This window comes from Loxodonta africana, chromosome 18 (assembly GCF_030014295.1).
Source record: "Loxodonta africana isolate mLoxAfr1 chromosome 18, mLoxAfr1.hap2, whole genome shotgun sequence".
Classification (NCBI taxonomy): Eukaryota; Metazoa; Chordata; class Mammalia; order Proboscidea; family Elephantidae; genus Loxodonta; species Loxodonta africana.
Window position 1 is genome coordinate 28,283,875 of NC_087359.1, and position 12,846 is coordinate 28,296,720.

General features: G+C 42.2%; 1 protein-coding gene across 8 annotated transcripts in view; it reads right to left on the reverse strand.

Moving 5' to 3' along the window:
* Window positions 1-12,834, reverse strand: part of DDX42 (DEAD-box helicase 42) — a 39,448-nt gene extending 26,614 nt beyond the window's left edge. For 2 of the 8 annotated variants that reach the window (XM_064270921.1, XM_064270923.1), the window contains exon 1: window positions 12,623-12,753. Coding sequence is in view for 2 of the 8 variants with exons in the window: in XM_064270919.1 (XP_064126989.1) it covers window positions 1,472-1,551 (80 nt within the window). In the remaining 6 variants the exon portion in view is untranslated. Of the gene's footprint in view, window positions 1-1,471; window positions 1,559-12,611; window positions 12,754-12,809 lie in introns of those variants that run through there. The other 6 variants (XM_064270922.1, XM_064270925.1, XM_064270919.1 and 3 more) reach the window with 5 other exon arrangements.
* Between the last annotated feature and the right edge of the window lie 12 nt (window positions 12,835-12,846).

A 12,846-nucleotide genomic window follows, 5' to 3' on the forward strand; every position in this document is an offset into this window, starting at 1 on the left:
ACACTGATAATTACCGGTGACTGGAATGTGAAAGTTGGAAACAAAGAAGGAGGATCAGATAGGTGGAAAATAAGGCATTGGTGACAGAGACGACACTGGGGATGGTATGATAGAATTTTTTCAACAACATAAATGGTGACTATACATGTGTGCCTTGCCCAGTGGAATACAAAGGAATCAAATCGACTACATCTCTGGAAAGAGATGGTGGAGAAGCTCAGTATCATCAGTCAGAACAAGGCCAGGGGCCGACTGTGGGACAGACCATCAATTGCTCATATGCAAGTTCAAGTTCAAGGTGAAGAAAATTAAAACAAGTCCATAAGAACCAAAATATGACCTTGAGTATAACCCATGTGAATTTAGAGACCATTTCAAGAAAAGGTTTGACACACTGAACACTAATGACCAAAGACCAGACAAATTTTGGGATGACAACATACATTAAGTAAGCAAAAGGTCATTAAAAAGACAGGAAAGAAAGAAAAGACCAAAATGGATGTTAGAAGAGACGCTGAAGCTTGCTCTTGAATGTGGAGTAGCTAAAGCGAATGGAGGAAATGATGAAATAAGAGTTGTACAGAAAATTTCAGAGGGCAGCTGGAAAAGGCAAAGTATTACAATGAAAAGTGAAGACACCCAGAGTTAGAAAACCAAAAGGGAAGAACACACTCAGTATTTCTCAAGCCTGAAAGAAGGAAGTCTCAAGTTGCAATATTGAAGGATTCGATGGGCAACATACTGATTGCTGCAGGAAGCATCAAAAGATGATGGAAGGGATACACATACGTTCGACCATTTCAGGAAGTAGTATACGATCAAGAACCAGCTGTACTGAAGGAAGAAGTCCAAGCTACACTGAAAGCACTGGCAAAAAACAGGGCTCCAGGAACTGACAGAGTATCAATTGAGATGTTTCAACAGATGGATGCAGTGCTAGAAGTGTTCACTTGTTTACGCCAGGAAATTTAGAAAACAGTAACCTGGTCAACTGACCAGAAGAGATCCACATTTGTGCCCATTCCAAAGAAAGGTGATCCAATGCAAATGCGGAAATTATCAAACAATATCATTAGTGTAACACTCAAGTAAAATTTTGCTGAAGATTATCCCCCAAAAGCGGTTGCAGCATACATTGACAGGGAACTGCTAGAAATTCAAGCCAGATTCAGAAGAGAACGTGCAATGATGGATATCACTGCTGATGTCAGATGGAACCTGGCTAAAAACGGAGTATACTAGTAAGATGTTTACCTGTGTTTTACTGACTATGCAAAGGCTTTCAACTGTGTGGATCATAACAAATCATGGATAACACTGCCAAGAACGGGAATTCCAGAACGCTTAATTGTGCTCATGAGGAACCTGTACATAGACCAAGAGGCAGTCGTTCAAACAGAACAAGGGTGTACTGTATAGTTTCATGTCAAGAAAGGTGTGTGTCAGGGTTGTATTCTTTCACCATACTTACTCAAACTGTATGCTGAGCACATAATTCGAGAAGCCTGGACTATATGAAGAACATGGCATCAGGACTGGAGGGAGACTCATTAACAACCTGCAATAGGCAGATGACAAAATCTTGCTTGCTGAAAATGAAAAGGACCCAAAGTACTTACCGATGAAGAGCAAAGACTACATATAGCCTTTAGCATGTATTACACCTCAGCATAAAGAAAACAAAACTTTCACAACTGGACCAATAAGCAACATCACAACAAACAGAGAAAATATCGATGTAGTCAAGGATTTCATTTTGCTTAGATCCAGAATTAACACCCATGGAAACAGCAGCCAAGAAATCTAACGATACATTGAATTGGGCAAATCTGTCACAAAAGACCACTGATCTAAGCCATGGTATTTTCAATCACCTCAGATGCAAGCAAAAGCTGGGCAATGATTGAGAAAGCCTGAGGAAGAACTGATGCCTCTGAATTATGGTGTTGGCCAAGAATATTGAGTATACCACGAACCATAAGAAGAACAAACAAATCTGTCTTAGAAGTACAGCCAGAACGCTCCTTAGAAGTGAGGATGGTTGAGACTTTGTTTTACTTACTGGACACGTTATCAGGAGGGACCAGTCTGTGGAGAACATCATGCTTCATAAAGGAGAGGATCAGCAAAAAAGAGGAAGACCCTCAACGAGACGGACTGACACAACGGCTGCAACAACTGGCTTAAACAGCAACGATTGTGAGGATGGTGCAGGATGGGCAGTGTTTGATTCTGCTGTACATGGGGCCGCTATGACTCCGCAGTACCTAACAACAACTGTTTTATGTTGTGAAACATATCATTATACCTGTATCTTTGTGAATACCCGTAATTATTGCCTTAGAATCAATTTTTAAAATGCAACTACTTAGTCAAAAGGAATATTAGTAATTAAAGTTTTAGAAAGTTTAATTACTACTTACATCTATGGAAAAGTATCTACTATACGCTGAGTAAAAGAAGTATAAAAGAAGGTAGGTGGTATGATCTAATTATGTAAGATCATGTGTCACAAATGCAGAGACAGCTGGAAAGCTGTTTATCAAAATGTTAGTGGCAGTTATTGTTGACTTTTACTTTTTCCCTTGTGTTAAAGTTTACGATTAATAATAATTAAAATGCTTACAATGGGCTCTGAAATCCACGTGAACAAAAAAACCAAACCCGTTGCCAGGGAGTCAATTCCAACTCACTGCAACCCTATAGGACACAGTAGAACCGCCCCCACTAGGGTTTCCAAGTAGCAAGAAGTTCCAAAAAACTGCTTTATTAAGGTGTATAAAGCATTTAGAGATGACACTGTTGCAGGGACCAGAAAAACATGCTGTGTACTTTTCTGGTTCTACATCCCTCCCCTATATACAGGTTTTGTTTGAGTTGCCACTATATAGCACTTGAAAACTCTGTTGGCATAGCGGTTAAGTGCTACGGCTAATAACCAAAAGTCTGGCACTTGGAATCCACCAGGCGCTCCTTGGAAACTCTATGGTGCAGTTCTACTCTGTTCTATAGGGTCGCTATGGGTTGGAATCGACTCAACGGCAATGAGTCTTTTTATTTTATATAGCACTTTGTTCAGTCTGCTTAGTATTAGATTTCAGTTACACGGTGTTTATCTTCATCCTTGGAAACCCTGGTGGTGTAGTAATTAAGAGTTTCAGCTGCTAACCAAAAGGCCGGCAGTTTGAATCCATTAGGTGCTCCTTGGAAATCCTATGTGGCAGTTCTACTCTGTCCTATAGGGTCGCTATGAGTCAGAAGCGACTCGATGGCAACGGGTTTGTTTTTTCTTTTTTATCTCCAGCCTTAGACTGAGAGCTCCAGATAGGAACTGTCATTACTCAACTTGGACTTTCCGTAACAGTAAGCACCCTACAGTAGGTACTTAGTAAGTACAGGAAACCTGTGAGAGCCAGAACTTGACAGGACTGCCTTGTTTTTCCAGGTCTCGCAAATTTTTCACCTTTGACATGGTGCAGTCACCACTTTTCTATCACTTTCTAAAAAAAGACTCGTTGCTGTCAAGTCAATTTGAACTCGTAGCGACCCTACAGGACAGAGTAGAACTGCCCCATAGAGTTTCCAAGGAGCACCTGGTGGATTTGAGCTGCCAACCTTTTGGTTAGCAGCCACAGCACTTAACCACTACGCCACCAGGGTTTCCCGTCACTCTCAACTTAGTGGAAACCAAGTTTTCCTTCTCTGACAGGTTTACCTGTTTTACAGGTTTTACTGCACTAATTTGCATTTAACTAAGGCCATCTGCTAATTTCTTTAAAAATCCAGTAAGAGGAATGAACATAATTCTAGTGAGATGAGATTTAGTAAGAATATTCACAAGCAAGAAAATTTCAGCATCTGATAATACTTAAGCCTGCTTTTACAAGAGCTGCTCCTAAGCACCCAAAATGATGGACTAACCTGTTTTCCCAGTACATACCATGTAGAATGAGGGGCTAATAAATGAACTATAGAAATCAGAAGGCAGGCAAAGAAGGGATGGTGGAAAGACGTTCAGGTTCAGATGAATTAAGAATAGTATGAACAATCTCTAAGTGAAAAGGAAAACTTCCGATGATTTACTGGAAGCCTGCTGCAGACGGTCAGGCAGTGTACTAAAGATAACAGTCCCTGTTCTCCCCATGAGTTCACAGTATAATCTTAGCCAACAGCTACAAAACAAGGTGAGTGTTCTAACAAAGGTACTGCACAAAATGCGTTCACTGGTGGCTCAGGAGAGGGAAAACAACACAGGCTGAGTGGGGGGAAGGCATGGAAGTTTTCAGGAGATGACACTGATGCTAAGTTTTGAAATTTGAAGAAGCATTAGGCTAGGGAGGAAGTATTCGAGGACAGCATTTTTGTTTGAGGGAACAATAAGTACTACTACAATCAGAGAACTGGAAATAGTTCAGTGCAACTAGAGTTCAGTAGGACATTTGGGAGAGCTACACGACACGTGTCCAGAAAGACAGGCAGGGCCCAAGTGGCCAGTTTGGTATTCTATACTAAGAATATACAAAACAATATTCTGCTGGCCATAAGGCATATTTTTAAGCAAAATGGAGAATTCTTCAGGTCAGTGCTTTAGAAAGCACAGATGAGACAGCAGGAAAAGCTGGAGGCAAGGAAAGTGATTATAAGATTACTAACAGAAGCAGGGAAGCCCTGGTGGTGTAGTGGTTAAGTACTACAGCTGCTAACCAAAAGGTCGGCAGTTCACATCCACCAGACGCTCCTTGGAAACTCTATGGGGCAGTTCTACTCTGTCCGATAGGGTCCCTTTGAGTCAGAATTGACTCAGGGCTACGGTTTTTTTTCCCCCCAATGGAAGCAGGGATTCATACAAATACTAGTACACCAATGCTCACTGCAGCATTATTCACAACAGCCCAAACTGGAAACAACTCAAGTGTCCATCAACAGATAAATGGATAAACAAAATCTGGTATATATACATACAATGTTATTCAGTCATAAAGAGAAGTTCTGACACATACTACAACATGGATGAACCTTGAAAATATGCTGAGTGAAGTAATTCAGACACAAAAGGATGAATGTTATATGATTCTAGTTATATGAAACATCTATAACAGGCAAATGCAGAGAGAAAAAAGGTTATTAGCGGTTACCAGAGGCTGGGGGAACAGGGAGTTACTGCTCAAGGGGTACTGAGTTTCTGTTTGGGATGATGAAAAACTTGGAAATAGTGGTGATGATAGCAGAACACGGAGAATATAATCAATGTTACCGAATTGCACTCTTAAAATGGCAAATTTTTTTTATCATTTATAGTTCACCACAATAAAATTAAAAGAGAGAGAGAAGTCAGGTAAGCAGGAGAACTAAAAAGCCTCTATTGGCTGTACACCAGGCGTCATCAGGGAAAGCAGTCTCAGTGGAGCAGCAGGGCAGACCCTACCCTGCAGGGTTGAGAAGTGACTGGTATGTACGTAGACGGTAAAGAGGAATACTGACGGTGGGGGCATTAACAGAGGAATTTTGTTTTTTTAAGAACTTTAAACATGTTTATAAGCAAAAGCCAACAGAGAAATATTGAAGATGGGGGGGGGGGGAGGCGGCAGCAGAAAACTCACAGGAACAAAGTCCTTGAGGTGACCCAAAGAGGCAAGATCGAAACCTTTAACAAGAAAAGCAAGTGACTCTTCCTCCTCAGCTGGAGGGAAGGAGCAAAGGATGGGGCAAAGAGACAGACCACCACCTTCTGTCAGTTTGTCATACTGTGGTAGCTTGGGTGTTGCTATGATACTAGAAGCTATGCCACCAGTATTTCAAATACTGGCGGGGTCACCATGGTAGACAGGTTTCAGTAGCGTTTCCGGACTAAGACAGACTAGAACGAAAGACCTGGCGATCTACTTCAAAAAACTGGTCAATAAAAGCCCTATGGCTCACAACAGATTATCATCCGATACAGTGGTCGCACCAATGTACTCCAGTATACCAAGGATTATGAAGATTGTGTAGGACCAGACATGGGGTCACCATGAATCGGAGCCCACTCAATGGAAACTAATAACAACAGATACAGATATATTAGTCCTACTGAACAATCAAAAGGCTCATATTACAAAAGAACCAAACACTGGGTTTTAAAAATTCAACTTGTGACACAGACAGGCTGTGCAATCTGGGGCAAGTGAGGGCTGCTTAATGGCTCTCAGACTTAGCAAGAAGCAAAATGAATATATCCAATACCTTTTCCTATACTCTTCAGAGATTTGGGTCAACCAAAAGAAAACCGAAGGCCCCCAGGTCTTTCACTGGTAGATGCAGAACACAGTGCCCATCCACCTAATTTACTGTCTCTAGCAAGGACAAACAACTGTGTCTTCTGTGTATCTTACTGCGTGGTACAAACGGTTAATGCACGTGGCTGCTAACTGAAAGGCTGGAGGTTTGAGTCCACCGAGAGGCATCTCAGAAGAAAGGCCTGGTGATCTACTTCTGGCCAACCTAATTTTGATTTGGTTTATGAGTTTAAAAAGAAAAAAAAGAAAAACTGTCCTCTGCTTAGGCTATCAAGATTAATTGACATTCTCTAAGCAAACACTGCTCGGAGAAGAGACTTCTAGTTAATAGGAGCCCTGATGGCTCAGAGGTTAAGAGTTTGGCTGCTAACCAAAAGGTTCGAAGTTCAAAGCCACCAGCCACTCCTTAGAAACCCTAAGTCAGTTCCACTCTGTCCTACAGGGTCCCTATGCATCAAAACGGACTCAAGGGCAACAGGTCAGGTCAGACTAGTTAATGGGGAAGTCAAAATACAATAAGGATTACTACAAAATAAGTATAGTCCTGCTATTTATGAGTCCACTCAGAGCTCCCTTTATCTTTTCTCTCAGGTTATAACAATATACCTGGAACATCCTTCCCACCAAGCTAGCAAACACATCAAAGAGCTTCTGAAACTTCTCTGCCTCCATAAACATTTCTCAAATTGATGATTAAAAAAAAAAAAACCCAACCCATTGCAATTGAGTCGATGTAGAGCTGCCCCACATAATTGCTAAGGAGCGGCTGGTGGAATCAAACTATAGACTTTTTGGTTAGCAGCCAAACTCTTAACCACTGCGCCACCAGGGCTCCAAATTGATGACAGAAGTGAAAACACCCATTCGTTTCAGTGCATATGGAAATTAACACAGCTCCCAAGATGGACTTCAGAGACTTCATTAAAATAACAACCTGAAAATTAAAGAATTGGAATTCCATCTGCACATGCATTTTAAGATTTTAATTATTTCAAATTTATGAGAGAGCAATGGTGTTGACTAGGCCTCAGCCCTTAATCTGAAACACAAACATACTTGTAAAAATTCAACTACATTTTTTTCTTTTTAAAAAGGCTTTTTTTTAAAACAGCACCTAATCTGAGAAGAATAAACTGTATAACAGAACCTGTCTTGGTCATCTAGTGCTGCTATAACAGAAGTACCACAAGTGGATGGCTTCAACAAAGACAAGTTTATTGTCTCACAGTCCAGTAGGCTAGAAGTCCGAATTCAGGGCACTGGCTCCAGGGAAAGGCTTTCTCTCTCTGTCAGCTCTAGAGGAAGGTCCTTGTCATCAGCCTTCCCTTGGTCTGGGAGCAGCTCACGGTAGAAACCTCAGGCCAAAAGGATGCACTATGTTCCCAGCACTGCTTTCTTGGTGGTATGAGGTCCAACTCTCTGCTTGCTTCCTCTTCCTTTTTATCTCTTGAGAAATGAAAGGTGGTGCAGGCCACACCCCATGGAAGCTCCCTTTACATTGGATCAGGGATGTGACCTGGGTAAGGGTGGTGTTACAATCCACCCTAATCCTGTTTAACATAAAATTGCAATCCCATAATGGAGAGCAACCACAGAATACTGGGAATCATGGCCTAACCAAGTTGATACACACATTTTTGGGGGGACATAATTTAATACACGACAGAATCACAGCAAAATTTTAGTAACTACCATTTGCTTTAATGAAAAAAAAAAAAAAAAAAAAAAACCACTGCCGTCGAGTCGATTCCGACTCATTGCTTTAATGAGAACCACCTAAATTCGGTATTAGTAGTAACATACATTGCTTTAAATTGACCAATAACCACTTTCTGTTATGTGCCCGGAGTCCACAGGTGGCTCAAACATTTAACGCACTTGTTGTTAACCAGATGGTAGGCAGTTCATGTTCACCCAGAGGCACCTCGGAAGAAAGGCCTGAAGATTTTCTTCTGAAAAATCAGCTACTGAAAACCCTAGTGGACACAGTTCTACTGTGACATACACTGGGCCACCATGAGTCATAACCAACTCAACTGCAACTAGTTTGGTTTTAGTTATGTGACAAGTGCTATGGGAGACACCTCTCAGGCACGCTCTCCCTCTTTCCCACCTCTACTTCCATCTTCCACCTCCACTACTACAATAACTGCCTAACGAGTCTCTTGGATGTTATCCAGCCTACACACCACAAGTTTGTTAGGTGCCGCTGAATCTGTTCCAACTCATACCAACTCTACATACAACAGAATTAGTACTAACTAAAAATACACTCAGTGCCTATTATAGGTGCTGAGGATATAGTCCTCAGGGAGCTCACAGTCCAGGAAAAGAAAAAAAAAAATCTAATATTTTCAGGTAATAAAACCACAATGAAACAGAGCAAGTAGAATAGGAGGTGAGCTATCACAGACAGATGGTCAGGTAAGGCTTCTCGGAAGAGACCGATACATAACATCTGGCAGGGAACCGCCCCCAGCTCTGCCTGTTCTACCGGAAGAATCAAGGTGAAGTACATCTAGAGACTGCATCGACAACCAGCAAATATTCCATAACCTCTAAGAAGCAACCCTCTCCGCTAAAGCATAAAATGGTGAAATAATACCGAGTTAGACATAAACAGTGAAGAGAAAAAAAATTCCTACCTCCTCTGGCAGAACAGCATCACGCATCATATGTGTTAATGCCACCCAAAGAAAGGCGTGCACTCACATGCTCAGCAAGAGCTCTCTTCTTCCAGATTCTGGTCCCAAATCTTAACACATACATCTGATTATGTCATTCTCTTCGACAGCTCTCCACATTTCCGATGAGGCTTGCATGAGATACTCCAGTATGGCAACAAACTGCTTTTTCACTCGTATCTCCCATAGTCTCCCCACATACACTAGTTCTCAAAGAAACCCCTTTACGTGGATTCTCTTCCCACAAAATTCTCCCTGTATCTATCCACTAAAGTCATCTTTCCTTCAAAGCCCATCTCAAATACCAATTCCTAGAACTATGACGTGAACGTGATTCTCAGTGATCACAAGTATCTCCCTCCCTGTGATTGTTAATTTTATGTATCAACTTGTCCAGGCTATGATGCCCAGTTGTTCGGTCAAACATTAGTCTAGATGCTGTTATGAAGTAGTTACATGTAATTAAATCGCTCCGCCTCAAGTAAAGCAGATTACCCTCCATAATGTGGGCAAGTCTCATCCAATCAGCGGAAAGCCTTAAGAACAAAAAGGGTGCTCTCTCCAGGTTATATTCTGCCTCCACACTACAGGCAGAAATTGTGCCAAAACTCACTCTTCACTCTCCCTGTCACCTGACCTACAGATTTTGAGACACAATACTGCAGGAATTAACAGCCTGTCTGTGGCCTGACCTACAGATTTTGGACTTACCAGCCTCCCACAATCACAGCCAGTTCTGGAAAACAATCAAGCAATCTCTCTCTTATACCTTACTCTTTCTGTTTCTCTGGAGAACTGTAAGACACTCCTCAAACTTCCTTTCTGGCCTTAAAACACCGCATGTGGGTTCACCATGAGTCACAATTGACTCAATGACAACTGGTTTACCAGTGTTCTTGTTTATCTCTCTAACTCCATGTTACAAGTTTCATGGGTGAAGAAATGGGCTTACTCACTTTTTATCTCCCACAGTATGTCTTCTAGAATTGATACTCATTATTCATGTTTATTAATATACAGGAGATCCAAAGAGATTTACAATTTGGCTAAGGAAAAAAATTCAAAATAGGCTAAAATCAAGTGCCAGTTAGTATGATTCTAGGCACTAAAATGCTGTAATGTATATTAAAAAAACAAAAATTCCTAACAACATAGTAAAGCACACAGGATATGGAGCTCGGCTGTGTTCAAACCTTAGCTCTGCCACTAACTTGATGCGAACCTCAAGGAAGTTACTTAACTTCTCTGAGCCTCAGTTTCTTCACCAGTAAAATGGTGAGAATATCACTATCACCTACCTCAGAGGGTTGGTGAAAAAAATTGAGTTAATACACAAAAATACACTTAGAACAAAGCCCTGCACACAGTGTTTGATACATGTTAGCTGCCATTATGTTTATCATTATTACTTCAAAAATCAATTTCTCCATTGGTAAACAGAGAATACTGAGCTAGATCTCTAAGATCCCTTTCAACTCAAGGATTCCATACGTAAGTGCCACATAACACTGAAGATGTCAGAGATCACCATGAGCACAAGAGCAGGCAGGCTTCATAAGAGAGCTATGAATTTTTTTTTTTTTTTCTTTTTCTTTTAGACATGGAAAAATCCCAGTTTGGTAGAGAAGTGCAAAAGAAGAAGCCATTCTAGGGGGGAAGGATACAACTAGCAAAGGCTAGGAAAAGAAAATAAGCACGGAAAGTAAGGAAGACAATTTGGCTAGAGTTTATGGTTTGGAAAGTGGTGGAAAATCAGATATGATCTAGACACCTTTAAAAATAGTGGGCTAAAATCAACCGATGATATAAATCACATTACTTTACCACTTACGTCTTCAGGGGTGGGGAAAGAGTTCTTCTAATGATGGTTGATTAGCACTAACGGCACTAATAATCTGCCTCAAGAACATCTCACATGCTATACATGGTCAATTCTTAAAAGAGAATCTGTACATAAAACCTAAGAATTTCATCACTTTCTTCTAAAGCCAAATATAAGTAATTGCTTGGTTATATTTATTTTGGAAGCAACCCTTTTCCTCTGTTAGCTTTAAGAAAGTAAGACTGCATATAAGAAAATCAATTTGATAAAAAAAAAAAGTCAAATATAAAGAACTGCGCTCTTCTGTGAATTCTGCTAAATTATTACAGTCTAAGTCAGACTGTATCGCTCTTCTGCTCAAAACTTCCCAATGGTTCCCATATGACTCAGAGTAAAAGTAAAAGCCCCACAATAGCCTGAAAGGCCCTGGTTGTTCTCAGCCCCTTCTTCCCTCCCCTTATCTCCCACTACTCCTTCCTTTGCTCCTAGGACTCCAAGCACATTGGTCTCCTTACTGTTATTCCAACAGGCCAGGCATTGTCTTCTTCAAGGCCTTTGAGCTTGCTGCTCCCTCTGCCTGGAACGTTCCTTTCCCCCAGATACAGGGCTCACTCACTCCCTCATCTACTCCCAGTCTTTGCTGAAATATCAGCCTGTCTTTTGAGAGCTTTCCTGACCATCCTATTTCAAACTCCCACATTTCCCCAACACCTTTTCCAACTTTATGTTTTTAAAGCACTAATCATCTTCTAATACGGTATAATTTATTTGCTTAATGCCTCTTTCCTCCTCTAACAAGTTTCATGACAACAGGGACCACAAACCTATCCCTAGCACCTACTAGAGAGCTGAGAAATACACACACACACAAAAAAATGTTTCTTCAACTAATGAATTACAGGTTACACTACATAATACCCCTTCCAGGTACAAAAAATATAGGATGCATTTTTTTTCCCACCACTGAAAGTCTAAAAATTAATTTTTGTTCAAAATACTTTTGTGCCAGAACTAGGCTTGGCTCTGGAAAGTTTAAAAGAATTAAGACATAGTCCGTGCCCTTCAGGAACTTCTGGGTGCGTATATGGGCTGGGGGGGGGGGGTATAGAAACCTGTCATTTACAACAAATAATACACAGGGAAGCCAGAGAAAATTGACTCGCAGCCTAAAAGAGTGGGAGAAAAGGCGAAAATGCTTCATTAAAGTAACAAGCAGACTATAATCCCTAAAATTCTCAATTAGTACGATAGTTTTCCTTTATATTATTGGAGCATAGGCTTACAACTCCGTATAAACTACTTACTCGTACCAGATATACTCTCAAGAAGGCCCATAAAAAAGTTTGGGTGAGGATGGTGATGCTAATCACTGATCTACTCAAAGACTGCAAATATCGACTATGTCTTTTACACCCTTCCAATTTGGCAACTTTTGCCTATCGGGTAACCCCGATTTGGAGCACTGCATCTCCCAAATGTTGCCTACCTTGGTCAAAATCCTCCCCGTGGCTATCCCTACCTTGCAGCCCGGCATCCTGCAAATCGCTTCCCTAGCCCGGCAGGCGCTGGCTCCGGAAGCCGCCAACTGGGCCTCGGTAAGAATTGCGAGAGGAGCAGGAGCCGTGAGAGGGGCTGCCCGGCGACGCGGTTCGGAACGATCCATCGAGGCCTCAGCCTCACACTCCCATCCGCCCCCGGCCCCCTGGGCCGCCGGTGCCCGGAGGCTCCTCCGACTCTTTGTTAAGCAAGGCCGTGGTTTCCCGGCCCTCGCTAGGCCCCACAGTTGCCTCCCGTGGACCCACGGGTTAGCGGCCCCGCGTCCAGACCCACCTCACACAAACCTGCTACAATAGCTGCAGCGGCAGCGGCTACTACCGCCGACGAGAAGGGAATCCCACCGCCCGAAGTACGCGCGGTCCGCTCCCAGTCCCGCCGCGCTCCTCCCTCTCCGCCCCCTTCGCCTTCGCCTTCGCCGCCGCCGCCGCCGCCTCTCGGCCCGTTGCTGAGCGGGGGAGGGGGAGCACAAACCTGACATGCGCAGTAGAGAGAGCGCGGGCCCAGGGGC